We start from the raw sequence: 27,571 nt of genomic DNA, 5'->3' as shown, positions 1-27,571 counted from the left end.
AGGTTTAAAAAAAAAAAAGCCTGTAGGAAATCACGCATCTCATCTTGTCTAGAAGCTGCCATTTGAGGAAGAAAAGATTATCTTGGTCAAAGCTGTCATTTTTATCACTGATATTTGTCTTGTCAGAAGGGTTTCAATTTCTGCCACTTATTTCTAGTTTTTCCTATGCCTGTTCGTTTTCTAGCAGTTGTGTTTGAGCTGAACATTTTTCAGCCACTGTGATTCTTAAACATTTCCACATTTTTAAGCCACTCATAGGGAAATTCCATAATGTTATTTTTAACACTCTGTGGTTCACGTACATGTACATACGCGCACACACCCAATTTATCATGGTTGAGTGGCTGGAGCCTCATGGGAAATCAAGTTCCATTGCACTCCTGATGTCACTGGGGTATGACAAGGTTTCAGTCTGTCTCAGAATAAATCAAGTTATTGTTCCATTCTTTTGGAAATTAGCTCCATTTGCCACACCCAGTTATGAATCAAATGTGGTTTTTACCCATCACTCAATTCAGCCTCTTGTGCTGGTTCTTGGGATGTGGAAAAATCCCAAAATTAAACAAGCTGAGAACACTCCTCACAAGATCAGATTATTTGCTGACAAAGGTGTCTTGTATGTGACTTCTGCCACCTAATGGCGCAGTGGGGAAGTCTAGGGAGCAAGAGGGTGCTGGTTTGAATCCCCACTGGTGGAAACACCTGTATCTGGCAGCAGTGATATAGAAAGACATCACCTCACACTGCATGGGAGGAGGCAATGGCAAACCCCTCCGATATTCTACCAAAGAAAACCACAGAGCTTTGTGGTCACCAGGAGTCGACACCTACTCGACGGCACAACTCTACTTTTACGTGACTTCCATGGAAACCTCTATACCTGAAATCCCAAAAGAAGCAAAATACTCAGGTTTATTCATAGTTAGAAAAACAAGGCTCTTATTTATTCATTTATTTCATGTATGGAGGTTTCCTGGGATGTCACATTCAAGACTCGTTTGTCAGCAAATAAACTGCTCCCCAATTACCAGTAGTTTAAATTTACAGATTTCCCCAAATCCCAAGAATCACCACAAGAGGTTCAATTACTTATATATGGCTAAGCCTGCCCTGAACCAAAGATGAAACATTCTCTTCTTGCTCCAATGTAAAGCACATTAAGAAGTCCTTGCAATTTAATAAATGTGTCAACAAAAGCAACTAATAACTGTTACATTCCTTCCTGTGCTTCTAGAGCTAGAATTTGATTTCCCCACCTCTTCTGAAACTAGGCGAGACTCCGCTTCAAACCTTTAAAAAGGAAACGAGGAGCAATCAACTTTGCAACAGTGAATTTCCATTTATTGACCTAACTCAAACCACTCCAAACAAAGAAAGCCCATGGATTTAATGTTGCTTCCAGAGAGAAAACAGCACAGATCAGCGACAAAAGGGCAAAGAATAGAATGTCCAGGTCTTTATACGGAGATACAAATTTTCTAAATTCAATGGTTGATTAACTCTAGGGCATAAACATAGGAGAAGACAAGAGGAATACACATCCTAAACTTCCAGTAAAATCTTGTCTATTCAAACAAGCACCAGACCAAGTTCTTTTAAACCACCCCCTGCCCAAGTGAAACAAAGAAGAAATCCAGGACACAGAGCAGTCAATGTTGGACAGAATGTGCCATCACAAGAACAAGTTTTCCATTTTGCATAGTTAGAAGGGAGTAAAAGCACAGCATCAAATCTGCATAGAAAGGGATGGAATACAAGGTGTGTGCTGCTTAGTGCTGGCAAGGCAGGGTGAAGGGCGAGGGAGGTGGCAATTTAGCTAGAATTCCCCCTGCCTGAGGTAATTTTGTCAGGTGTCGAGTATTTTTATTGTTTGTTTATTCACGTAGAAAATCCAGAATAGCCAGCAACAGAAAGGGAGAGATGTGTCTGACTTCCACTGCAGCATTTTAAGTAATGTTTACCAAGCCTGATTGCTCTACAAAAGGGGTAACCACAGTGTTTTAGATGTCCCTAAATGGCACAGCAGGGAAATGACTTGCCTAGTGACCAAGAGGTTGCTTGTTTGAATCCCCGCTGGTATCTTTCCCAGACTATAGGAAACACCTATATCAGGCAGCAGCGATATAGGAAGGTGCTGAAAGGCATAATCTCTTACTGCGCAGGAGGAGACAATGGCAAACCTCTTCTGTATTCTACCAAAAGAAAACCATATGGCTCTGTGGTCACCAGGAGTCCACACCGACTGGATGGCACACCTTTACGTCCATAACAAAACTGGACAGACTACATGATTGCAGGGATGTTGTAAACTAATCTGTCTCCATACCCAATTGGGAATAGAAGGCAGAAGAGCTACACTACAGTCTAGTGTGGCAGTTAGAGTGCTGGACTAGGACCGGAGAGACCTGAGTTCAAACCCCATTCAGTTCATTCAACTCACTGGATCACTCTGGGCCAGTCACTTAATTCTCATGCTAACCTACTTCACAGGATTGCTGTGAGGATAAAAGTAACCATGTACACCGATCTGGGATCCTTGGAGGAAGAGCGGGATTATGAATGTAAATAAATAAAAATAAATATGCACCGTATTTGCATGTGCAGCATGTTGTTGTTTTTAAAATTCAAATACTTAAGAAAAAAGAAATATAATGAATTTAAAATCTTATTTTATTACTCGACACAGGAAGCTCATGAATTCCTGTCTTTGCTTCGACCTTGGGACAGTGGGGGGAAACAGCTACGCCTACGATAAAGTCCTAGATTTCCTCACTGTTACTTATCCATAGTTGTCACTTATACTATACTGCGGGGATGCCGTCTAACCGGGAAGAACTGTTACTATTGCAACCGCTTTCAAAGATCTGCTTCTGCAGTGCTGAACAATTTCTGCGTCCCACGAGGCTGCTTGGAATAGAATCTTCCTTGTTATTGGCTGACTCGTCACTCAGACGTCCGGAAGGAAGGAGGAATATCCGTAGATAGAGGAAATAACTAGAGTGACAGAGTGTGAAAAAAGTTTTTTAAAAACCCGCCCTTGGACACAATTCTCTTTGGGCTCCATAGGCTTAAGCTCGCGAACTAGCAAGAAGTAAATTACAAAAACCAAGAACTCTTGTCTTCGTGCAACCTCTTGTTTCTGGGTGGACACGCTGCTGGCCGTCACAGCTGCGCTAAAACCCTGGATTTCTCCACTGATTTTCATGGGAAATTCCAGCTACCACTCAGGAGGAATGTCAAAAGGGCTTCTAATGTGAACTCGGAAGTGTTTTTTGAAGACATGAGGAGTGTCACTCTAGCTTTTTATAAAGCTTTGTGAGACAATCATCCTTATCCCCAACTCTATGGTTCTGGAATCGTTTTCGAACGGCAGGAAATAGTTTCTGCACATGCGTACTTTACTTCTGTTTCCCGCATGTTTTGTGCAGGGCTAGTTGTACAGAAGTGGCAAGTGCTGAAATTACTTTCGTGGTGAAGTTTGCTAGCGAGAGTCCGGTAGGTGTGACGGTCTTGCATCGTGGGGATGGAAGCTGTGTCTAGAACTTCAACTGCTCTTTCCATCCAGTGACCTTTGCTGCAGAGAGTCCTTCTTCCCTAACTGATTGTTTGCATTTTCAGTTTTGATCATTATATCACTGACTGCTTTGTGCCCAATCCCTTATTGTTTCGTAGGTATTAACATAACCAAACTTATTCAGTTTTAACAGTAGGTGCTAGACTTATAGCTGGTTATCCGGTATCCTTGGTGGGCAATTATTCATTTATTGCCCATATTTCATGATAACTCTGACTGTGTGAACGTAATAGTCAGTGGCATTGAGTCTGTCGTTTTATTCTGACACACACTCCCCCAAAAAAGAAATGTGGGGGGGAAGGATCCAGTGAACGATGTCCTAGAACAAGAGGGATATGCCTCTTCCCAATCTGTTCCTTCCCCATAACAGCTCTTTTGTGTAGGGAATGTGCCCAGGTAACACAAGCTGTTATTAACTTTCAGTTACATTTTTCTGAACACATAACTATAAGTCAGAATGTGTAATAAGTGTGTTTCCTGATTTATTTCCTTTTTCACTTCCATTTAGATTACATTTTTTAGTTCAGCCCCTTTGCAGTCAGAGACACACTTAATTGCCCATTTTCCATCATTGTCTGTATCCCCTAGTTACCTTTCCTCATATATCATCTTCAGTTTAGAATAGCAGTATTTGGAATAGGAGAATGATTCTTATATTTATAGTGTTGTTATCCAGATGGAGGCTCAGGATTAGGTGCAGCAAAAATCTGAACCAACCAGCAATGGGTGTCTAGAAGAAACTACTTTTTTGATTAAGCATGGGGAGAAATTTGTAACAGTGCAAATGGATCATTTCTTCCTTCTTCCCCCATGCTTCCACTTCTTCCAACAAAGAGAGTTTTCAAAGGTAGTTCTTTACAGAATTTCTGCTTAGGCCAGAGATGAGCTTGAGTTGCCTTCCATGCCTGTACCATAACCCTTTGGCTCTTCAGAAGTTGCAAGAATTCTAGCTAAGTCTGAGTTACTATTTTACTTGTTTCTGCAATGACATCAGAAATCAATGGGTTGCTGATGTTGAGCAGCTTTGGGACACTTTATGCATATTTTGGGCACAAGGCCTGTGTGTCAGCAGTCTGATTCCAACAAATGAGTTGGAAAAACACATCCCTGTGAGCTTTCTCAGCATCCCCTTCATGCCTTCCTGGCATATTTGTGGATTTCAGTTGCCTGAAAAAAACCTCTCCCCACCCGTAGTGGTGGAAATTGCAGCTACTGTGTGGAGCACTCAGGGGTGAAGGTTTTTTCACATTTGTTGGTATCAGAGATTCCTGCACACAGTTCTGTTGGGCAGCATTTGGACTTAGTTAGTCACAACTAAATCCCACTGAAAATTAAGTTAGGCATGTCTAATTTGCCTCACTGATTTCAATGGTGCTTAGTCTTGACTAATTTGTCTGGATGCTGCCCATTATTTACACAAGAGCGTGCACATGTAGGGAGAAAAAAAAACTGTGCATCATCACTGAGCACTGCACACATGTCTGTTTTGTTTCCTGCACATGTGTTTGGAAGCTGATGAAACAGCTCCCAAATGACTATTGAGACAGACTTGGGAGGCACACTCCTAGGCTCTAAAGTTTTTCCTGGAGGCTTCTGACTGCCTTACGAACTCAACAGCTGGAACAGCTTGGGCTAGTCCTGTACTGTGTGATTGAAAGTGCCTTATGCTCACATATTTGATAAAAAGTTGGCTAAAATGTAGAATTTTTCTTTCACGGTAGCTGGATCTTATAGAATAATCTTTCACTTGGATACACCACAGTTTCATGTGTGCACCCATTTATGCTAAATGTATACCTTTTGTCTCTCTCCACCAGCAGATTTGAAAGAGGAGCTTCGTTTGTGAGTCTTGAAATGGATGGACTTCTAAGAAGATGGAAAATATTACTGCCTGGTCTGACAAACCATATTGGTTGTTGTCAAAAGCAGCAACAGCATTACAGGCTTTACCATGATATTCCTGTGAAAAAGAAGCGTCTGCTGTTTTCCCAGCATTTTCAGTTGATGAATCTGCGGGAAGACACTGTGCCATCGCAGGAGAGCAGACCTGGGGAAATGACATGTAAAAGTCAGAGATTGATGCTATCAGCAGGACTGCTATGTCCCGCCAGCCCTGGCTGCTTCCATTATATGCCTTATACTGTCCGAGCAATGGAGAAACTCATCAAGGTGATAGACCAAGAAATGCAGGCCATAGGGGGCCAGAAAATGAATATGCCCACATTATGCTCTGCAGAACTCTGGAGAGCCAGTGGAAGGTGGGAACTGGTGGGCAAAGAGCTTTTCCAACTGGCAGACAGGCACAACCAAGAATACTGCCTAGGACCTACCCATGAAGAAGCCATCACGGACCTAATAGGTTCTCAAGGTTTCTTGTCCTACAAACACCTCCCTCTCTTGCTGTACCAGATAACAAGAAAGTTTCGAGATGAGCCAAAGCCACGGTTTGGGTTGCTGCGTGGCCGGGAATTCTATATGAAGGACATGTACACTTTTGATAACTCCAAAGAAGCTGCCCTTCACACTTATGCCCTCGTGTGCAATGCTTACTGCACCATATTCAACAGCTTGGGCCTTCGATTTCTGAAAGTCCAAGCGGCCACAGGGAGCATAGGGGGGACCATGTCTCATGAATTTCAGCTCCCTGCTGACATTGGGGAGGACCGCCTGCTGATGTGTGCAAACTGTGACTTTTCAGCCAATGTGGAAACAGTAAGCCCAGACAAAATGCATTGCCCAGTTTGCAAAGGAAAACTAGTTGAGACCAAAGGAATTGAACTTGGCCATACTTTTTTCTTGGGCACCAAGTACTCTTCTGTATTTAACACAATGGTCCACACTTCTCAGAATAAGCCTGTTCTAGCTGAAATGGGCTGCTATGGGCTGGGTGTGACTCGGATCCTGGCAGCTGCTATTGAAGTGCTTTCAACAGAGGATGCTATTCGTTGGCCAAGGCTCATTGCACCTTATCAAGTCTGCCTCATTCCCCCAAAGAAAGGCAGCAAGGAAGGGAAAGCAGAAGTGCTCCTGGAGGATTTATATGACTGTGTTCTGGAAGCAGTCCCCCAGGTTAAAGAGGAGGTCGTGTTGGATGACCGGACCAAGCTCACCATTGGCAAAAGATTAAAAGATGCTAAAAAACTTGGATTCCCCTATGTTATTGTTGGTGGGAAGAAGGTTTTGGATGAACCTCCTCTCTTTGAACTATGGGATCAAAATACTGGTGAGGCTTTGTTCCTTACTAAAGAAGGTATTATTGACTTACTCAGCAAAGTGCAAACTATCTGAATACTGGACATTTTCCTATTGTGTATTGAGGTATTTTATCTTAAGCACCCGACTATGGAGAATTACTCTATTTTTGTTTTGATATGCATTTCCTAGCCCGAACATTCAAATTAAGGAGGTTGTGATACTGCCTTTGCCCCAAAGTCCATGGATGGCTTGCCCATGGATTTCAGTGCAGGAACACTAAACGACATGAACATGAAAAACAACTCTTTCTATGCAACTGGGATGTTCTGCACAGAGTTCCCCCAGCATTGAAGTCAACAGGTTAGCCCTATGGTTACGCAAAATAATAAGTGTCCTATCTGACTGTTCTGTGGAGGGCGGGATGAAGCTGAATGCGACAAGGATTAAAAACACTATCCCATGAACCACCCGCAAATGTAACTTTGTTTGTGGACGTACCTCATATTTTATAATCAGGCTGTCTGTGACTGATAAATGTAAAGTCACATTTGATTTGATTTGATTTGCATACGTTGCAGAATCCCTGAAGGTTGTCTTTAGTCTTCTGCGGTAAAAACTCAAAAGATACTTGCAGATATCTTGACTAATGAAGCACATGCATAACAAACAAGATTGTACTAGTGCAAGAAGATCACATAGTTGCACTCAAAACGGGTTTGTGCAATTGTGCCAAAAGTTCCCTTTAAACAAATGCTGCAGTTGCACAAGTGCAAGCATTCTTGCAGTAGCACATCACTAGTCTGGAATGAAGCTCCAGACTTGGGGCAAGTAGCTGTACAACATCCATCTGCAAGCACTTCATTGGTCAGAATGTCAGCCATTGAGTTTTGGCTACAATGCTCACTTGCATAGTAGTGATGCTTCTTAACTGCACCACCAAAAGCTGTGGGGAGTGATTTGAAATGGGCATTACCTAAGAATATGATATAAAGTTGATGTTTGGTCACTTTAAAAAAAAGAAGGATCATGCCTTTCAAGCTGAGAGCATTGCAAAGCTTGATGTTTCTGTCTGCTGCTCCCTGAGCATTGAAGTTTATGAACCAAATTTCAAATAACAGTGTGGGGAGAAATGGGTCAATGACTGCTTTGCCAGTGTTCCAGCTGAGCTGAAGAAATCGGAGAGCCTGATATCTAATAAATTACTGGAAATTTACTCTGTGTCTCCCCTCTTTGAGATCACGTACTGTAATCTGCATCTTTCAACATTCATAAGCACTTAAAATATAAACAATTGCATTTATCAATTTGTTTTAAATAGATGCCCTTGGCTGTTTTCCCCCCCAATGACACACCAATTGTGAATCTTGACTATGCCTATGTATAAATGAGAAAGTCCTGTGTCTTGCCTCTGAAATGAACTCAACATTCAGTCACTGCCTCAGCTGCCTACTGCATAATTGCAGTATGGGGATATTTACCTATATTAACAGTTTGTTGTTAAGGAATACAGCAAAGTGATGTATGTGGGATTCTTTGAATACACTGAAGTGCCACATGAATGCTTTAGTAAGGGTATTTCTGCATTTAGTAATCATTCTTCCTCTTTTTTTCCCTCTCCACCTTCTACCAGGATTTCTATTAAAGGAAAGCAATAGTCCTAGGTACAACACACATAGAATCTATATACAAATCTGCATATTTGTATGCATGTACTGTTATCCACACATGTTCAGCACCTCCACACATATTCAGCACACTCCCTAGCTATACCCTGAATTTGAGGGGGCCCATAACAAGTTCACTTCTAAAATGAATGAATGTATAGTCATTCACACAAAAACAGAACATTATATCTCCATTGAACAGAACAGTTTATCTCCATTGTTTTTTGAGAATAAAAACAGCCTTGTGTTAGCTCACTCATGCTTGGGATTTAACTCCCTCTGCCACCTGGTAGCTTTGAACAGCATCTCTGTTGGTAAATCTTGCAAAGCTCAAACTCTGGAGTTCAGTTTCAAACTATTTCCCTTGGGTATTTCTGGATATTGACTAGTGCCAGCCTGTAGGTTGGGCATTTATCCTCCATGCATAGGATTTCTACTAGTCCAAGCACACTAAGGCTGCAAACCTATGCTCACTTGTTTGGAAGCAAGCCCCATTAAATTCAGTGGGAGATATTTCCATAAGTATACATAGGATCAGCCTGCCTGCATATCGGCACATAAGCAGCAGCAACCATTGCACGAAGGCAACATTTCCAAACGGTCATGATTACAGGTATCTTTTCTATAAAGTACTTTGATTTCACTTCTGGATTTGTAGCTGTGGTTGCTGGTGAGGCTTACTGATGTCTGAAAGCTCCATTTATGATCTCCAAACATGCTTTTTCAACCACCAGTGTGATGTAAGAAGAACATGACTGAAGAGATGAATTTTCAGAGTTGTAGCTAGCATAAGTACTATTGGGCTGCTCTCCCATTCAGCCTTGTTGCTATGAAAGGGAGAATGAGAGAGGGAACCCCAATGCTTCTGTTTCATGTGCTCTTCTATTTGCTCTACTCACCCATCTCTAATAAGAGTGGAAAGCATGGATATTCTTTGAAAACATTGGAAAAGAAATGCTCTATTTGAGACCATACTGGTGCATGGAACCTTGGAGCTAAGAGAAACTTAAAGAGCCAATGCTTTTAATACGATTTCCCTTATTCTCCTATCCCAAAACACACACTCTAGGGAATAACTGGGAAATGGAAACAGAATTTTTTTCCTATTTGAGATCTATAACAACATAGAAATATGATAAACAAATAAATAATGCTTGTGATACAGAGCAGGACCAAGCAAGGGTCCTTGCTTAAGCTAGAAAGGGATCCCAGAACTAGGGAGAACTTTCAACATTTTGATGTGCTTGGCCAAACTAGTGTCCATGGAGTGTCAGCAGTGTTCTACAGTTATGTTCAGCTACTTTATCCATGGTGTTCAGAGTCATGTTCTATATGACAAGCAATGTTGTCATAAGTAGAATGAATGATGACACAAACATCATTGTGACCCTTGCTAGAGCGACATTTTCTCTATTAGAAGAAACATGGCTGTGAAACCAGTGCCATAGATGTGAATTCCCACCAAGTAAGCAAATGTAGTTATTTCCTTCTCTAAACTACTTTACTGTGTCTCTGGTTTTGAGGCTACCGATTCCTCAATCCAGCATTGGTGGGGGAATAGTGGGGGGAGCGGTAAGTGCACCCCCCTTGCTCTTAACGTCCTACCTGCCGCCCCTTCGAGCCATCCCCCGCCCGGTTCCGTGCATATCCCTACCAAGTGCACTTATTTCCCTTTTTCTTCCTTCAGCTCAGTTTGAATAAACCCCAGACTGAAATCCACACTCAGGCACCTTTACTGGGTAGCCTTAGTGATGTCACTTCTCTCAATCTAATCTACCTCACAGAATTGCTTGTGAGCCTAAATTTCCTTGGAAAGAAGGATACAAATGTGAAATTTTCTCCTTGACATATTTTAAACTTGGATTAGCTAGACTTTTTGTTTGGCTTTAAAAATATTTATAAGCCACTTTTCCAAAGTTTTCAGAGCAGCATACAATTAAAACAAGAAACAAAGCAGTATTTGTCTACAGAATAGCGCATAGCATAGCACCACCACAATAAGCCAGCCAGCGTGGTGTAGTGGTTAGAGTGCTGGACTAGGACTGGGGAGACCCGAGTTCAAATCCCCATTCAGCCATGAAACTAGCTGGTTGACTCTGGGCCAGTCACTTCTCTCTCCGCCTAACCTACTTCACAGGGTTGTTGTGAAAGAGAAACTCAAGTATGTAGTACACCGCTCTGGGCTCCTTGGAGGAAGAGTGGGATATAAATGTAAAATAATAATTATTAATTAATTAATTAATTAAACAACAGCAACAATCAGCCAGAAAGAAAGCCAGTTTACATTAAGCCAAATATGGGGCAAAACGGAAAAGTCTTCATGACCCATTGTAAAGCCTGTAGTGTGGGAGCTACGGAAAGCTTGGGCAGAGAGGGAATTTAATCATTCAGGTGTTATCATAATAAAAAGGCCCTGGTGTGTGCTGCCGCCAATTCTGCTTCTAAGAGGAGCAGCACATGGACCAAGGCCTCTGTTGAAGATCTTAATAGTTGGGCAGGCTCAGATTGGGGTTCTGTACAAACAGCTTTGGCTGCCATACATAGGTGCAGCTACAAGCCATGAAGCTATGCCTTTCCCTTTCACCCAAAAGATCACTAACCAAACTCCCTCTCTCAGGGTATCTTCCTGACCCAGACTGGACTCTGGCAAACTTAAGGCTGCAATGACCTTCTAAAGTCCTGAAAGCAGAGTTTGGGGCTGGAGCATAGTTGTGTTCTGCACAGGGACATCATTGGCAGGGGGCATGAGTCATGGGCCCCCAACGAATGGCTCAGAGCCTGAAAATCGTCAGCCATCTCCCTCCTCCGTGTCTCTTCCAGAAACTCAGTGTAGTGGTGAAGGCACCTGACCAATGCATGAGAGAGCTCCTAGCCTAACTTAGCTTTCTGCTGCTTTCACCTTCATAGGTTTTATATTATATTAGAGACTTTAAAAAACAAGCATAATTATTCTTGTGAGGGGCATGATGGAATTTAATTATCAAACGGGCCCCAGATCTTTTTAGCTACCTAGCCACGCCCCTGGCTTTGAGGGTGAGCCTGTACTCATTCTTCTTTGAGATTCACATTTAGGGTTGGCAGCCCTCCAGGAATAGCCTGGCATTTTCCAGGAATCGGCATCTATCTCCAGGAGACCACTGAAAGGAATCCTGGAGATTTTTGATATTGTGAAAAATACTGGGGAGTGAGGGAATCTCTAGGCATTGCTTCAGACAGAGTTGGCAACCCTACTAACACAGTAAGTTTGTTCTCATGACCATAAGAGGGGCATGGAAGGTAGGTGGGAGTGAGGCAGGGATGGACCTACCTTCCCCACAGAAGATCGGCAATGTCCTCTTTGTCATACTATTGCACAATCCATTCTGCTCCATGCAGTGTGGATCTCTGGAGGCCGGGACTTGTTTTCCCAGCCTCCAGGAATCCCACAGTAGCTTGCGGGTGAGGCAGCCCGAGGATCACCTGCGATCAAGCCTGGGTTTGGGTGCTCATGTGCACAGCCTCTATCTGTGCTGCCTACTGCTTCCCAACTATTCTCAACATATAAATTGGTTGTTAAACATGTTTTTGACAAAAACACCTAACTGTCTCCTGTAGTTTTTTCTCAAAAAATTAGAAATACAGTACTGTCTTTAATGCGTCACTGTTTGTGTAAAGATAGTATCACTCACAGAGTAGCGGGTGGGGCAGGGAACACACACAACAAAACTCTTATTTCAAATTCCCTAGGAGTACAAATGCTCTTAAATCATTTCCCTCTATTATCCTTTGTGATAGTGATTGTGGGAAAATGTTAGATTGACCGTAGCACAGTAACTGAAGGAGATATTTATAATATTTGATGTTCACCACTGAAGCAGCATGAATGCAATAAATTTCTTGACTTTCATACAGGAACACTGCCCATGTGTATGAAGTGAGCATCCAGCTTCAAGATTTTGAACACTTGAACACAGGATCAAGCTATGGATCAGGTTCTCCAAAAGGAGTTTGCTATATCCTGTGAATGAGGTAAAAGGACAATAGCATGAATCCTTTCCTGCTGTTGAAGAATCAGCTGCTCCTTTGGTGGTTTAAGAATATACACTTGTTAGCTCAAAGATGGAGAAACAAACAATCTGGTCACTGGAAATGAAGAGTCAGCCTACGTCCTAACAAATGGACAAAGTCATCTAATGACAGAGAGAAATGTTTGAGAGTCCTCTACTGGACATAATGTTGGGTATCACAAGGCACAAGAATGTCCTGGAATGTAAAGAATGTCCAGGAGGGGGTGGAGAAGAGTGTGAACTAGGTCAAAATACAATTTACATCCTAAAATATGGATTTAGATCTGCTCTCCATGTGAGTCTGATAGCCAGTGCTAAGGAAGTCCTTCACAAAACTGAATTCAGTAGGCTAGCTTAATTGCTTCTAAATGCTTTGTTTGTTTATCACCCATCCATCACATTTATAAACTGCCTAACACATACATCCCAAGGTGGTGTATGTATATTTAAACTCCCAATTTCAGACCTCACAGTGAAGTCAAGGGGTATTCTCTAGCTTGTATGGTCCTGAAATCTGAGCTAAGAGAAAGCTGTTGGAGATGGAGTTCCAGTGCATTGGCATTTTTCACCAACTATCCTAATGACCACTAGGGCCATTGCGAGTAGAGGAAGTTAGTGAGAGTCTTTGTGGAGGATCACCTATTCCACTGCACTACCATGGGTGACAGATCCCACCTCTGCTACCATGTGTGGAGGAACAGCCCTCTATTCCTAACCTTTTTACTGCTGCCACCAAGGACTTTTGGTATGGCTGGGTCCGCTACAACAGCTCTTTTAAAAAAAACACCCAACACTCAGTAGTGTGGAAAGGCTTACAGGTGTGGGGCGGAAACAATCAACAAATTTCTGGGTTTTTTTTTAAACATGAACATTTACTTTTGGAAAAATTGGCTCAATTAAAACATTGGCTCAATTAAAAAATAAAATTCAAATTCAAAACAGTAATTAACAGAGCAGGTAGGGAAAAATAAAAACTGGAAAAACACATCTACTACCTGACTCTATACTAGTCCCTACTCAGAGTCCTCTGTGCTTTCTTTTCAGCTTCTGGCTTGCTGGGTAGTCTTCTTGTAATTACAGCACAAGCCTGGGGCTCAATCCAGCCTGGCTCTTCCTTTTCTTCTAGTGATTTCAGCTCGGCTTCTCTTCTTGCTGGCTCTCACTCTCTGCTTTCCTGGCCATCCTTCTCCATGCACAGGGATTTGCAAGCACAGAAATCCTATTTACAACAATACAGATGTTTTTAGGAATATAATATAACACAATCCATTTATCAGGGCTTACTTACAAGAAGAGGTTTGGGAATATTAATACACTATACAATACAGGGGCTTATTTACAGAAACCCAAGAGGTCTAGGCCTCGTTCCTCTACAGTCTCCTTACCTGTTCCTGCTTTACCTCTACTCTATGACCTCTGCCTTGACTCCTCAGGTATTTCCTGTGGGGAGTCACTTCACTTCCTTTCCTCTTGATGAGTCGATGGAAACATAAATCTCTCTCTCCACCTGTCCATTATGTAGCCTTCAGACAGGGCTAGGTCTTTCCTATCTAAAATGTACTTCACCAATAAGCCTATTTAGCTTAGATTGTACAACAATCTCCACATGCATATTCTTTAGATAACTGCAGCAACCAAACTCTGCACTCTGCTCTGTAACTGGAGTGGGCAGCTTCCTTTGTTGGTGCTTTGAAAATTAATTATAAATTCCAACAAAAGCTGCCAAAATAGATTTTTGTAGTCCACTGGCATCTCATACCTCCTACCAGAAAGACTAGACAAGTAGAGATTGCAGTCAAAAGATTTCTATATCCATAACCCTTCCGGGCAGCTTTAACTTATGCCATGAGCAGGGGACTGACTTATTTTTTAATAACTGAGCTTGGAAGTACATAGAGCCTCATACAAGTTGCTCAGGATTAGAAATCTTTCAAAAGGTTGATTAGAAGAGGAATGGGGGATTTTCTGCACAAATCTTAGTGAGTCTTTGAGCCGGGTCTCACGATCAGTGAGACCCGCTTTGTAAAGCTAAGTGGGGAGAGCGGGCTAATCCCGCTTTCCCTGCTTACGAGCAGGGCGGGAGCCCTGGGTGGCCGGATTGGCCACCCACATGACTGCTGGCTCTGTAACAGAGCCGACGGGGGCTGGGGAGTCCAGGGGCCACGTGGCCCCCGGAAGCTCCAGTATGCCCTGCGCGAGCGTACAGGGCATACTGGGGAGCCTCCCGCTGGGGGTCTACTCGTGAGTACCGCAGTGTGGAGCCACGCCATGGCTACTCGTGATCCCCAAAAACGGGTTTGTGGAGCACTCACAAACCCGGTTTAAGGGGGGGGCTAATTGATCGGGCTACTCGCAGCCGAGCCCAGTGGTTCTCATGATTGTCGAAAATCGGGCTCTGCCTGATTTTCTACAATCATGTGAATAGCCTTTTTGTTTCCTTGCTCAAGCGCCTACTTTTATTAGAGTATCCAAACTACAACAAGCAATGGACATTTCCATAGTCACTGTACTCCCAGTTATATTTACCTTTTATCAGTTTCAGGAACCACCAAGGCCTTTCAAACAATGCTGCATGAATCAGGAGTAAAGAGTGGAACCCTTCAACCAGCCTCTACAAGAATGGCCCTGAGCAACTTTAATAAAATGGTAGGGATTTATTAATCTTAGTCTGCAAGCCAGCCTATCTTTATCATTGACCTTCCCTACATTTTATAACAACATAGTGCATATGTTACTTACAGTACATCTTTTCTTTAACCTTAATAATGTTTGAGAGTGTGTCCTGTCTGAACAGAGTTCAGAGTAAAACACATTCTGTAACAGGTTATGCACCCAGAAAGCTTCCGAGCAACCCAGTACACAGCCCAGAATGACCTTGAAGGTTAAAAGCAGCCTGGAAGGAGATCAAGCTACAAAGAGATTAGGGATGTGCACGGACCAGTACGGAGGCCATTCTTAAGGCCTCCAGACCGGTCGGGACCTGGGGCCAGTTCAGCGGTTCAGCGCAGGGGGTGGACCTTTAAGGGCAGAGGAGGGTGTACTTACCCCTCTCTCTGCTTTTCCCACTCCAGCGCTCCCATTTTATAAAGCATTTGGGGCAGCAGGGTACCTTCCTGCCACCCCTTCCCCCATTCCTCGGCAAAAGGCTTCAAAAGCCTGACTGCATGTGCGCACATTGCGCACATGCTCACGTCCGTGCATCGCGTGCATACGTACATCACACGCGTGGCATGTGCACGCGCAGTCAGGCTTTTGAAGCCTTTTGCCAAGGAACGGGGGGAAGGGGCAGCAGGGAGGTACCCTGCTGCCCCAAATGCTTTATAAAACAGGAGCACCAGAGGGGGGGGAAGCGGCGGGAGGGGTAAGTACCCTCTCCCCCGCCCTTAAGGAGCCCGCCTACCCAGTGCCGGACCACGGAGGTGCGGTTCCATGCACACCACTAAAAGAGATTCTCCAAAAGAAGCCTGCTAACTGCAATTAAGCTAAGCGAGGATTCCAGAACAGAGGGAGAAAAGCAAGAATGACTTGCACCTCTGAATTTAATCTTTCAGTGGGTAAGCTGAGTAATGAAAATTATCAGCTGAGGAAGTTTAAAGCAGAAATACTTTTAATCAAGGATGACTTGTGGGAGGTTATTATTACAGATGGACCAGAAGCAAATCCACAAGGATGGGATAAAAAGAATTGACAAGTATAGGCAACCATTAGTCTACTAGTGGAAGATGATCAATTAATTTATATAAGGAATGAGGCCACAGCAAAGGGCATGCACTGTGAAAGTTGCATGAAAGAACCAGTTTGAATAGGAAGGCTATTTCTTTTGAGGAAGCTGTACAAAATGAGACTTGTCAAGGGAACAGAAAAGCAAGACCACATAAATGCCATGATGGAAGTGGTGACACAACTCTATGGAATTGGAGAAGACATTAAAAAAACAGTCACATAGCAGCCCTGTTGCTCTGTAGCCTGCCTGATTCCTATGGTCCCCTCGTCAACACCCTTGAGACAAGGCCTGAAGGAGACCAGACACAAATTTGTGAGAGGCAGACTTTTGGATGAATTCCAGCGCAGAAAGGGTTGTGGAGGACAATAGCAACCAAACAGAGAAGCTGCACTGAAAACTGCAGATAACAGGATGCCTAAGAAGGAAACTAGAGCATGTTTCCAATGCAAGAAAAAGGGACACTTAAAAGACTGCTCCATAGGGAAGGTAGAGCAACAAAACCACAAAGAACATCTCCTCAAGTGCCTAAGCAAAAGGCAAAGGTTACAGCTATTGACACAGTCACAGAACAGAAGTGTTAGGAACACCCAGAGAAACCCCAGTCAACAACAGAACACAGAGAGGATCCAAGAAAGAAACTTCTCCTTTCCCTTCATTTTTACTCCCTGTTACAGTGGAGTAACTCTAGATTTACAGCAAATTGCATGGAAACTGTATAATATGTTCAAAGCTGCAGCTGCTGCATATATCAACAAATAACAGCTTTCTTATATATTCATACTTTCAAATTAACCCAGACATTTTATGCCCAGAAGTGGAAAAATTGAAGTGCCCAAGGATCACTTGAACATTGCACCTGGGCATTTTTCACAGACTTTACCGTGAACTTTACTGCAAGTTTGAAGTTGTCCCGCAAAATTGATGCAAAAAGTGGATGTTTTTACCCTGGATATAAATCAGGCTACACTCTAACGTGCAATTAATCATGTGTGACGTGCTCCCTAAAAGCTCACAGGGACTTCGGGGTAAATCTGGCCAATATGTGAACGTACACCCTCCATTGCAGGAGATGCAAGCTAAACCCCCTGGTGACTAAGTTGCTGAAGAGAGAAATAAATATCTCTCTGCAGGGAGCAGGGTTTTTAAACTGTTGTAAATGGTTTTAATGTTGTAACCTGGTTTTTCAGGGTTTTTAACTGTTTTGATTATTTAGTTGTAGTTTTATGGGTTGTTTTTTATAATCTCTGTTTTAACTGTTAATTGATTTTAATGGTTTTGTTTTAATTGTAAGCTGCCCTGAGGCATTTTGGAAGGGTGGTATAGAAATTGAATAAATAAGTAAATAATAGTAATAAATTTAAGAAAGAAGCCCTATTCACATATTATGTTCAACACTCATACAAGTGTACAGTGTATACAGGTACAAATTGTACACAGGTACAGTTGTTCATACATTATGTTGGTCGCAGTTACAGCGGTACACTTTCATTCTGTACCATGCATTTGAAAGGGCCTGTACCCAGGTTCACTCTTAAAATGAACACAAGTACAGTCATTCACACAAAAACCTGTATGAGTGTACAGACACCACTCTTAGACTCTCGTTTGGAAGAGATGAAATCATGGTATATAGGAATAGCTATGAGTAAATGCAGAAGACACTGATGGGGGATATTATTGGAGGACAGGATGTGTTTACTAGTCCTACTATAAGGTGTGAATAGTACAAGGGGAAAGGGAGGTGATTGTGAGTGACTGTCCCATTTTAAGAGAGAATTGGGGAAAGTGGAAGGACTATGAGCAGGATTCAAATTAACACCACTGAAATAACTGAGACAAGCTAGTCATGATTAATGTAGATCTCGATCATTTAAATGGGACTTAGTCATGACTAACTTAGTCAGGATCCTGCCCTGTGTTTGTGACTATTGTGTTCAAAGTTCTTGACAAATTCCATTTTTCTTTGTACCCTAAAGATATTTTTTGCACATTGCAATACTGACACAATCCTCCCAAATTAGGAATTTCAATGACTAACCCTGTGATCTATTATAGCAGGCAATACTGGGCAATCAGTATATGGTCATTCACTTATTGCCCAAGTGTCATTGCCCTGCTTTCACATATTACAATGTATTTGGTGTTGGGAACTAATCTGAATCAGTGGGTCAGTTCAGACAATACTTTGTCCACCAGCTCAACCATAGACAATAAGGACATGTGTGCTGTGAGCATGTACATCCTCCCTCCCTCCTGGCATACAGGACCACCTTTCTGTAATTGCATAGGAGGGGTGGTTCATCTTAACTGTTCCAACTAGAATGTGCAGTACATGTGGAGGATGTAGAGGATAATTCAGGTGAGTCATCCTCCACCTGCAACTAGAGAAAGGTACCCTGGTGTGCCAGGAGCAGCGAAAGAGGTTACACATTCACCGTGTATACATGTCTTGATCACATGTGTTTGGACCACAGACAAAGTATTATTATATAAATATTTATATACCACTTTTCAACAAAAATGTTATTAGGGATGTTCAGAACCCGTTCAAATCAAACCAAATTTGATTCTAACCAGCCCTGTTCGACCAGTTCGAGCTCAAACTGGACAGGCCCACCAAAAAGAGGGGCTGGTCCAGGTTTGAACCGGGCCTGTTTTGACCGGTTTGGGATGCTTGTAAAGGGGAATCCAGTAAGGATTCCTCTTTATGAGCACTGGGGATCCCTAGCAACTAAAATGAGGTTGAAAAGGGCAGGGAGGAGGCATCTTACATACAGCCATGTGGCGGTGGTGGCTCCTTGGTGGCGGCAGCTCCCCCAGGCCCTGCCAACGCCCCCCCATCAGTGTGGGCCGGTGGGGGCCTGGTTCAGGCCTCCTCGTATGCGCAGAGGCCATTTGCATCAACACACACACACACCAGCAACAGCCAATGGAGAGACATATGCTTGACTACATAGTTATTCTCCCTGTATAAGAGAACCCAAACCTTGCCTGTTTGAACTGGCCCAATGTAGTGATATGTGAACAACATTTTTCACTTCTTTCTTGCTAGTGTACAACAAGTACACAGGAATCCATCTCAGACATGAGTTGGGATAATCCCTTAAACTGCTGGAATGAAAGCCCACAACTGCAGCTTGCCAAGCAGATAATGGTGAGTTAGAAGTCATGTTAATAATATTTGCTTCTTTCTAGTAGGTTCCACAGATGATGTATTTACTCAATATTTGTATGCCCCTATAGATGCTTTCCAGGTTAGTATCAGCACAAGACAGTTGATGAAATAGCTTTGTTTATTTGAACGGGGTTAAGCAACACACACGTAACTTGCAGATAAGGAGACACAAGAATAGGGTCCAACCTCAACTTAACACACATACACAGACTAACATTAAACCATGCCCATAGAGTATCAAGGGAAACTGGCTGCTGCATCACAAGCCCCTTAGAGGTTAATGACTGCTCCCTTACTTTGCATAACTTGGTTGAAACAAACATAATTGAGGTGTATCTGAATGAATCACTTCTATTTAATGCAAAACCAACCGTCCAATCCTGCACAATCCTCCTCAGAACTTAGTCCCTTTGTTTTCTGTTTTATTTGTTTATTTCGGCCCAAGGCCCTTTTGTTTTCTGGAATAAGGGCCACATTGCACGCTAACAATCACTCATTGATTTGCATATTTGTAAAGTGGCCTACTCCTGTGAGCAGTGCAGGGTGGGAGGAGAGAAATCTCAACTTATCACAGCTACAGAAGCAACTTTGCTGAGCCGGGGGCACTTTAAAAAGATATTCCCCCTCACTGAAGTTGCTGCTGCAACAGTGCATGAATTCCTTCCTTTCACATTGCACTGTTCATGACTCATTAGTAGTAAACCACTTGTGTATGCACAAATAAGCAGCACTGGAGCGGTAACCAATGAATCTACCCTAAGTTACTAGAGGAGTAACTCCCCAATATGTATGCTTAAGATTGCATCCTTATAAGCATTGTGCTCTTTTTAAGCATACAGGACCCACAAGTGGGTTGCACCCTAGTTATATAGCTGATTTACACTACAGGCAGATCACCATTTTCTTTTTGCTGGTGGTATTGAGCTGGTGTTGTTTTTGTGTGTTTTTTTAAGCAGGAGAGATATTAGCAGATTTAAGGAAGGGAAGGGCTTCTTTACCGTCCATAGTTATATAATGGAGGTAATTTCAGAAGGTGTATCCTTGTTCATCCCTGTATGACAAGTTGCAATTGCTGAAATTCCCTCTTCTAAACAGCTGTTGACATCACAGAAGCTTGGTCTTCATTTGAGAGCCAGTGTGATAAAGTGGTTAGAGTTGACTGGGGGAGACCAAGGTTCAAATCACTGCTTGGGTCATGAAGTCCATTGGGTAACCATTGGCCAGTCTTTCTCTCTATCTTGCATAACCGACTTTCACAGAGAAAATTGGGGTGATAAAATAAAGTAACTCATCTATCTGTGTACACCATCCTGAGCTCCTTGGAGGAAGAGTGGGATATGAATGTGCGAAATGAAATAAATAATCTGAATCGGGACCTAAATCTGAAACTTTGAAGACATCAACCTTTCACATTCACACATGCACACAAATTACTCTTTCTTGCAGTCAGCCCATGAACTGTATTGTCATGCAGCTATTCACATGAACAGAAACTTCTGAGTAAAGATATCGGTACAGCTATGAAAACCTCATATTTCCTCTAATATTTAGCCTCTTCTCGGATTCACAGACACAGATTTCAGACTTGCCACTGGACACCATAGATTCAGACAGTGTTGTTTTGCGCTGTCAGGGGATGCAACTAACTGAAGACCTAAGGTATTTTGATTCTACATCCCAACTTCTCTCCTGACTCATGAAAGGGCTAGAGACTGGCTCCTCATGTGTGTGCATATTAAAAGAAGGCATAGTGGAAAGGGTTAACCTTTGGTGTAGGAATAGAGATAGATAATAGCCTGATGCTGTACAAGTGCACAGATGTCTGTACACTTGTACATGTGTTTGAGTAAATGCGTTCATTTAAAAAGTGAACCTGGATACAGGCCCTTCAGATGCATGGTACAGATAGGAAGTGTACTTCTGTACCTGCATTCAGCATAACATGCCAGTTACTGTACCCATGTACAGATTGGTCCCTGCCTACACTGTACACTCACTGTACGATTGTTGAACAAAACATGTGGATGGGCCTAATGCTATCGGGAAGGAAGAGCCACGTCCATGGAATTAGTTTAAATTGAGCACTTAGAAAAACTGGCTGACTCAAAGTAGGCCTAACGTGTCCCTTTTCAATGGGACTACTATGAGTAATTTTCTTAATTTTGTCAGCCACTAGGTTTAGGTCAGTTCAGCTCATACATAAGGCAAATTTAGGCAGTGCTAGACATGCCTATGGTCTGTCTTATCTTAAAAGCCAAAAACTAAGCGCAGTAGCGCACCAGGATCTATAAACCACAAAACCATCAACTTGTGGCTTGCTAAGCTTCCAAGTGTAAAGCACTGAGAGACATAGATGCATGGACCTCCTTGAATTACTGTTGAAGGCCTGTTAAAGGAGCAGGCTCATTTGAATTGTTGGTGAAGCCCTAAGAAGTATTACATTGACAAAGATACTGGAGAATGATGTTCATATTGTATAAGCCCTTTAAAAAGTTGAATGGATTGGCAAGCATTGTCTTTGATTGAAAAAGCAAGATCTCCAATAAGGAGATCATCCAGAATATCATTTGGAGAACTGTACATTTATATTTATCTGCTTGAAAAATACATTACTTTTGAAATGGAGGAACACTGGGTCACCGCTGTAGATACTGCTGGATATATCTACCTATTTACTTTATGACTTCATTATGATTGTACGTGACTTTATAAGCTTTGTCTCGATGGTATAACACTTGGAGAATTATTGTTATGTGCCTGTCTTTATATGATCTATTAAATATTTGTATAGTTTGTTGTATCGTTTTTATTGTTGATTGTTCTGTCTTATCTTACTGCATTGGTGACTACTCATATACAGTGGTCCCTCTACTTACGAAATTAATCTGTTCCGAATGCACATTTGTAAGTCAAAAAGTTCGTAAGTCGAAAAGTGGTTTCCCATAGGAATGCATTGGGAACGGATTAATGCGTTCCGGAGCCTAGAAAAAAGACCCAGACCCCCAGTAAGGCTTGCAAACTGCACAGGAACATTTCTTTTCAAGAATAAACAGGCAGTAAACAGGCAGGCAAGTAAAGGAAACCGCATGTAAAATTCGTAAGTCGAGGAAACCCCATCTAAAAATTTGTAAGTCGAAAAAACCGCATCTAAAACCGGATCTAAAACTGCCGTTTGTAACTCAAAAAATACTTATGTCGAGTAGTTCGTAAGTCGAGGGACCACTGTAGTATTTTTCTGTGTGTGGTTTGTAGTTCTTTGGTCTGGGCCTGGCAGTTCTAAACTCAAATCACAGTTAAAGGCTTAGGGTGGTCCTTAGTCTCATCGAACTCCCTTACCTCAAACCTGGCTACTCCCAGCCTACTTGTACATTTTTATCCAGTAGGCTATATAACCTATGTCCAGTCAAACGCAGCTCCCTTTCCTTCCTCACTACTCTGAATGGTTAGAGGTGAAGTCACCCACGCCACTTCCACAGAGAAAATCACAATGCCCATTGCATGTTCTGTTTCTCTTCCACCTCCCTCCTCCTCCCTCTCAGCAAAGTGGAGTCGTTTTTCTGGGCTAGAGAGAAGCTGCTTCACATCTGCATTGCCAGCATCTTCGCTTTGCCACCAGTCGACACCTTGCAAAGGAAGGCTGAAGAAAAGGTTGGCGTACAGGTATTCCTCTGTCCTTCTTGGTTATGGGGAGGGCATGTGCGTAAATAGTGCCTTATGGATCTTAAAATCTTTTTTGTGTTTGTTTTAAATCAAACCAGCATAATTTGATCTCGGAACCTCCATGACAGTTCGCCCAGCTTTGTTGTACAGTGAGAAGGATTCTTTGCAGCACTTGTGTGAGATATCTGGCTTCCTAACTTGAGACAGGCCCTGAGGAGGGCTTGCTACCGACGAGAGTACACCAAGTGGCTCTGTCTCCTGCTGTACAACCTCCATGAATCTGAATGGAGCTTATGAAGAAGAGCTGTGCCCAGTTTGTGTGTCTGTTTGTTATGCCTGCCGGTATACACTATGTGCAATATAATAATTCTGTTATATTCTACAACTTTTTATTGCTTTCTCAGGCCTTGTATGACCAGATTGAGCAAGCTCTGCAAACAACACTGAAATGCCTGTTATCAGAGAGACCAAGTACAAATGATCTACTTGTACTCTTAAATGTAAGCAATTGTGATCTATTAGTATCCCAATGAATCTGTTTCTGCAAGTGAAGAGAACATACACTCCTATTCTCTCCTGAAAGGGAAGCTATGCCTAGAACTACTGAATAGACGTATCATGTAGTAAAGTGGTACTTGCTATTCCAGGCTAATAGCAAAAAGCCTAATTCATTTAAAGCTGTCATTCTTCAAAAGAGACTCATTTTTAAAAAAAATGTTGACTTGATGTAACTCCATCCAGTCTGGTCAGGGAGGGCTATAGTAGTAGGAATAAGAGGCCAAAGAGGAAACAATAAGATTATGGAGAGCCCTTAGCACATGTTCTCACCAAGCAGTCTGGATATAAGAAGCAAGGCAGCAAAAAATGGAATTTTATTTTTTGGAAATTTAGAAATGGTAGTCGGAGGAAACAACCCTTTCCAGTCTTTTGTCATGGAACTCTCTTGGAACAAGGTAAAGTGGAAGGATAGAAGTAGAAATGAGGGGAGAGGAAATATATTTAAGTTTTTTACTCCCACTTTGTGAAGTTTTGACAGAGTAGCATATAGGGGAAAATGAAACTGATTTCAGAGAACAAAGAAGAAGTAACTAACGGTATCCTGTTATTGTGAATAGAAGGGCAGGTTTGGTGATTTAAATCCATATTTCCTAAAGAAAAGTGCCATTCTTGTCTTGAAACCACACTTGGAAACAAACATGTTCCATCTCATTCATACAGCCATAGGGGCCATTCACACAACCTACTGGGCAGGTGGAGGGAAGGCTTTGCAAACCTTGCCTCCCCACCAGACAACCATGCTGTCCTTGATGGGAGAGCAGAGCATGCTCCCACATGATCAGGGTTGCTCCCTGCAGCGCAGAGCAGGGGGCAAATTGTTCTGAGGCTGGGACTCGTCCTGGCCTCCAGTTATCCCACAGTGCACCGTGCACTAAGCAAAGTGCACTGCAAGATTCCCCTAGGGGGCAGGTGCTCTAGGTCCCTGTCTCTGTTTCAGTGCGAGCTGCAAGCGGCCTGCACTGACACATGATCCCAGCAGCCAGGTTAAGGGCACACTTGCGCCCTTAACATGGACTAAGCGTTGGGCTTCAGTGCTGGGTTTGGCACCACGGCACTACTGGGATCCATGTGGATCCCGGCAATTCTCACGGGCAGCCAAGCCCAGGCTTAGCGTCTCATGAAAACAGCCTCATAGTATAATGATCAGGGAAACAGAAAGATTACTTGTGGGCATTCTAGTAGTGTATACGTCCTCATCCCCAGTTGCTCATAGTTTGCCCCTTTTATCCACACAGCACTTGGCACCCTGGATGACATCTGAACAAGAACATGAACGAGCTAGAGCAGTGAGCGCCTACATATCCCTGCTAGAATGTGCAGCCACTGATCCCACATTATACGTGAGTGATATCGGACTTGTGGTAGCAATAAGTGTTGAGTGGACAAGATGCATTACGATGATTAGAAAACTGCCTGGTGTGGAGAGAACTTAGCAGTCATGGGATAAGGGGACAAGTCCATGTGTGGATTGCTAACTGGTTGAAGAACAGGATACAGAGGGTAGGTATAAATGGAGAGTTTTCACAATGGAGGGGAGTAAGAATTGGGAGTAAGAAGTGGGGTGCTTTTTACTTGATTTATAAATGATCCAGAAGTTGGGGTAAGCAGTGAGGTGGCCAAATTTGCAGATGATACCAAACTATTTAGGGTAGTGAAATCCAAAACAGATTGTGAGGAGCTCCAAAAGGATCTTGCCAAACTGGGTGAGTGGGCGACAAAATGACAAATGCGGTTCAGTTTTGGCAAGTGTAAAGTGATGCACATGGGGATGAAAAATCCCAACTTCAGGTATGCACTGATGGGATTTGAGCTATTGGTGACTGACCAGGAGAGGGATCTTGGGGTCATGGTGGACAGCTCATTGAAAATGTCAACTCAATGTGCGGCAGCTGTGAAAAAGGCCAATTCCATGCTAGTGATCATTAGAAAGGAGATTGGAAATAAAACTGCTAATATTATAATGCCCTTATACAAAACTATGGTGCAGCCACACTTGGAGTACTGCATACAGTTCTGGTCACCACATCTGAAGAAGGACATTATAGAACTGGAAAAGGTGCAGAAGAGGGCATCCAAGATGATCAGTGGCCTAGAGCATCTTCCTTATGAGGCAAGGCTACAACGCCTTGGGTTTTTAGTTTAGAAAAAAGACAACTGAGGGGAGACATGATAGAGGTATATAAAATCATGCTGGGTGTAGAAAAAGTGGATAGAGATAAATTTCTCTCTCACATACATAACACTAGAACTCGGGGTCATCTCATGAAATTGATTGCCAAGAAATTTAGGTCCAACAAATAGAAGTACTTTTTCATACAACGCATAATCAACTTGTGGAATTCTCTACCACAAGATGTGGTGTTGGCTACTAGTTTGGATGGCTATAAGAGGGGTTTGGATAACTTCATGGAGGGGAGGTCTATCAATGGCTACAAATTGGAGGGCTATAGGCCACCTCCAGCCTCAGAGGCAGGATGCCTCTGAATACCAGTTGCAGGGGAGTAACAGAAAGAGAGAGGGCATGCCCTCAGCTCCTGCCTGTGGACTCCCAGTGGCATCTGGTGGGCCACTGAGTGAAACAGGATGCTGGACTAGATGGGCCATGGGCCTGATCCAGCAGGGCTATTCTTATGTTCTTATGATCGTTGATAAAAAGAAATTTCTCTCTCACACACATAAAACTAGGAGCCATCCTATGAAACTGATTGCCAGGAAATTTAGGACTGACAAAAGGAAACACTTGTTCACACAATGCATAATTAACCTATGGAATTATCTGCCACAGGATGTGGTGGCAGCCAACGGCCTGGATGGTTTTAAGAGAGACTTAGACAAATTCATAGAGGACAGGTCTATCAATGGCTACTAGTTTGTGGACTATAGGCCACCTCCAGCCTCAGAGGCAAGATACCTCTGAATACCAGTTGCAGCGGGAGCAACAGCAGGAGAGATGGCAGGCACATACCTCTTGCCTGTGGGTTCCCCAGAAGCATCTGGTGGGTCACTGTGTGAAACAGGATGCTGGGCTAGAAGGGCCTTGGGCATAATGCAGCAGGGCTGTTCTTATGAGAAATATGATTTCAAGTCCCTAAAATTATGTGAGACATGCACATATTGCTGCAATAAAATGGAGATGCAATAGTGTGACAAGCTTTGTAATGTGGATATTGTATAACATGCAGTATTGAATAATATACACCTCTTGTGGACAGAAGTGAGTGCCACAGAACTGTAAAGCAGGCCAGTGTGCTGTATGGGTAAGAGGCTGCGGAAACAATAGAGAGGCCTATGTTGGGTTCAAGAGAAGCATTCCCATAAATCCAATTAGATGAGCAACCCAAGGCTCTTCGTTTGCTGAGCTGGCAGGTTGGGGAACCAGTGCTTATCAGGATCAGATAGATTCTTTCTGTCTCACTTTATTCCACTCACCAACACACACATGAAAAAGGATGAGTAGTAATGCTAGTAGAGTATGTGCAGCTCTTGAGAGCCACAAGTAAAAGAGTGAGGCTTTTCATAATGTCCACAGTGTCTTTTAGAGACAAAACCAGTTCATCATAACCTGATTTTTCATACCGTTCTCTGCTGCAAAAACTCACCTAGTCTCCTTAGGAGCCACAAGTGCTTTTTGCTCAGTTTCTGCCACCAACAAAGGGGTTCCCAAACTTGGGTCCTGAGATGTTGTTGGACCACAACTTTCATCAGCCCCAGCCACAATGGCCTAAGGAGAAGAGCTGGTCTTGTGGTAGCAAGCATGAATTGTCCCCTTTGCTTAGCAGGGTCCACCCTGGTTTGCAATTGAATGTGAGACGTGTGAGCACTGAGATATTCCCCTTGTGGGATGGGGCTGCTCTGAGAAGAGCATCTCTGTGCTTGCATGCAGAAGGTTCCAAGTTCCCTTCCTGGCATCTCCAAGATAGGGCTGAGAGAGATGCCTGCCTGCAACTTTGGAGAAGCCACTGCCAATCTGTGTAG

At 42.9% G+C, this 27,571-nt stretch overlaps 1 protein-coding gene across 26 annotated transcripts in view; it reads left to right on the top strand.

Annotated features, from left to right (window-relative positions):
• Positions 1-3,360: 3,360 nt before the first annotated feature.
• PARS2 (prolyl-tRNA synthetase 2, mitochondrial) overlaps positions 3,361-27,571 on the top strand; it is a 44,688-nt gene continuing 20,477 nt past the window's right edge. For 15 of the 26 annotated variants that reach the window (XR_008305721.1, XR_008305720.1, XR_008305725.1 and 12 more), the window contains exons 1-8: positions 6,862-7,129; positions 12,325-12,441; positions 15,016-15,125; positions 19,256-19,357; positions 20,949-21,037; positions 22,918-23,038; positions 23,443-23,538; positions 24,832-24,936. Coding sequence is in view for 19 of the 26 variants with exons in the window: in XM_053243684.1 (XP_053099659.1) it covers positions 15,045-15,125; positions 19,256-19,357; positions 20,949-21,037; positions 22,918-23,038; positions 23,443-23,538; positions 24,832-24,936 (594 nt within the window). In the remaining 7 variants the exon portion in view is untranslated. Of the gene's footprint in view, positions 3,496-3,656; positions 3,673-5,391; positions 8,077-8,399; positions 8,431-9,816; positions 9,909-12,324; positions 12,442-15,015; positions 15,126-19,255; positions 19,358-20,929; positions 21,038-22,917; positions 23,039-23,442; positions 23,539-24,831; positions 24,937-27,571 lie in introns of those variants that run through there. The other 11 variants (XM_053243673.1, XM_053243675.1, XM_053243683.1 and 8 more) reach the window with 11 other exon arrangements.

This window comes from Hemicordylus capensis, chromosome 4 (assembly GCF_027244095.1).
Source record: "Hemicordylus capensis ecotype Gifberg chromosome 4, rHemCap1.1.pri, whole genome shotgun sequence".
NCBI lineage: Eukaryota > Metazoa > Chordata > Lepidosauria > Squamata > Cordylidae > Hemicordylus > Hemicordylus capensis.
The sequence above is the reverse complement of the archived record's forward strand: the minus strand, read 5'-3'. Positions and strand labels throughout refer to the sequence as shown.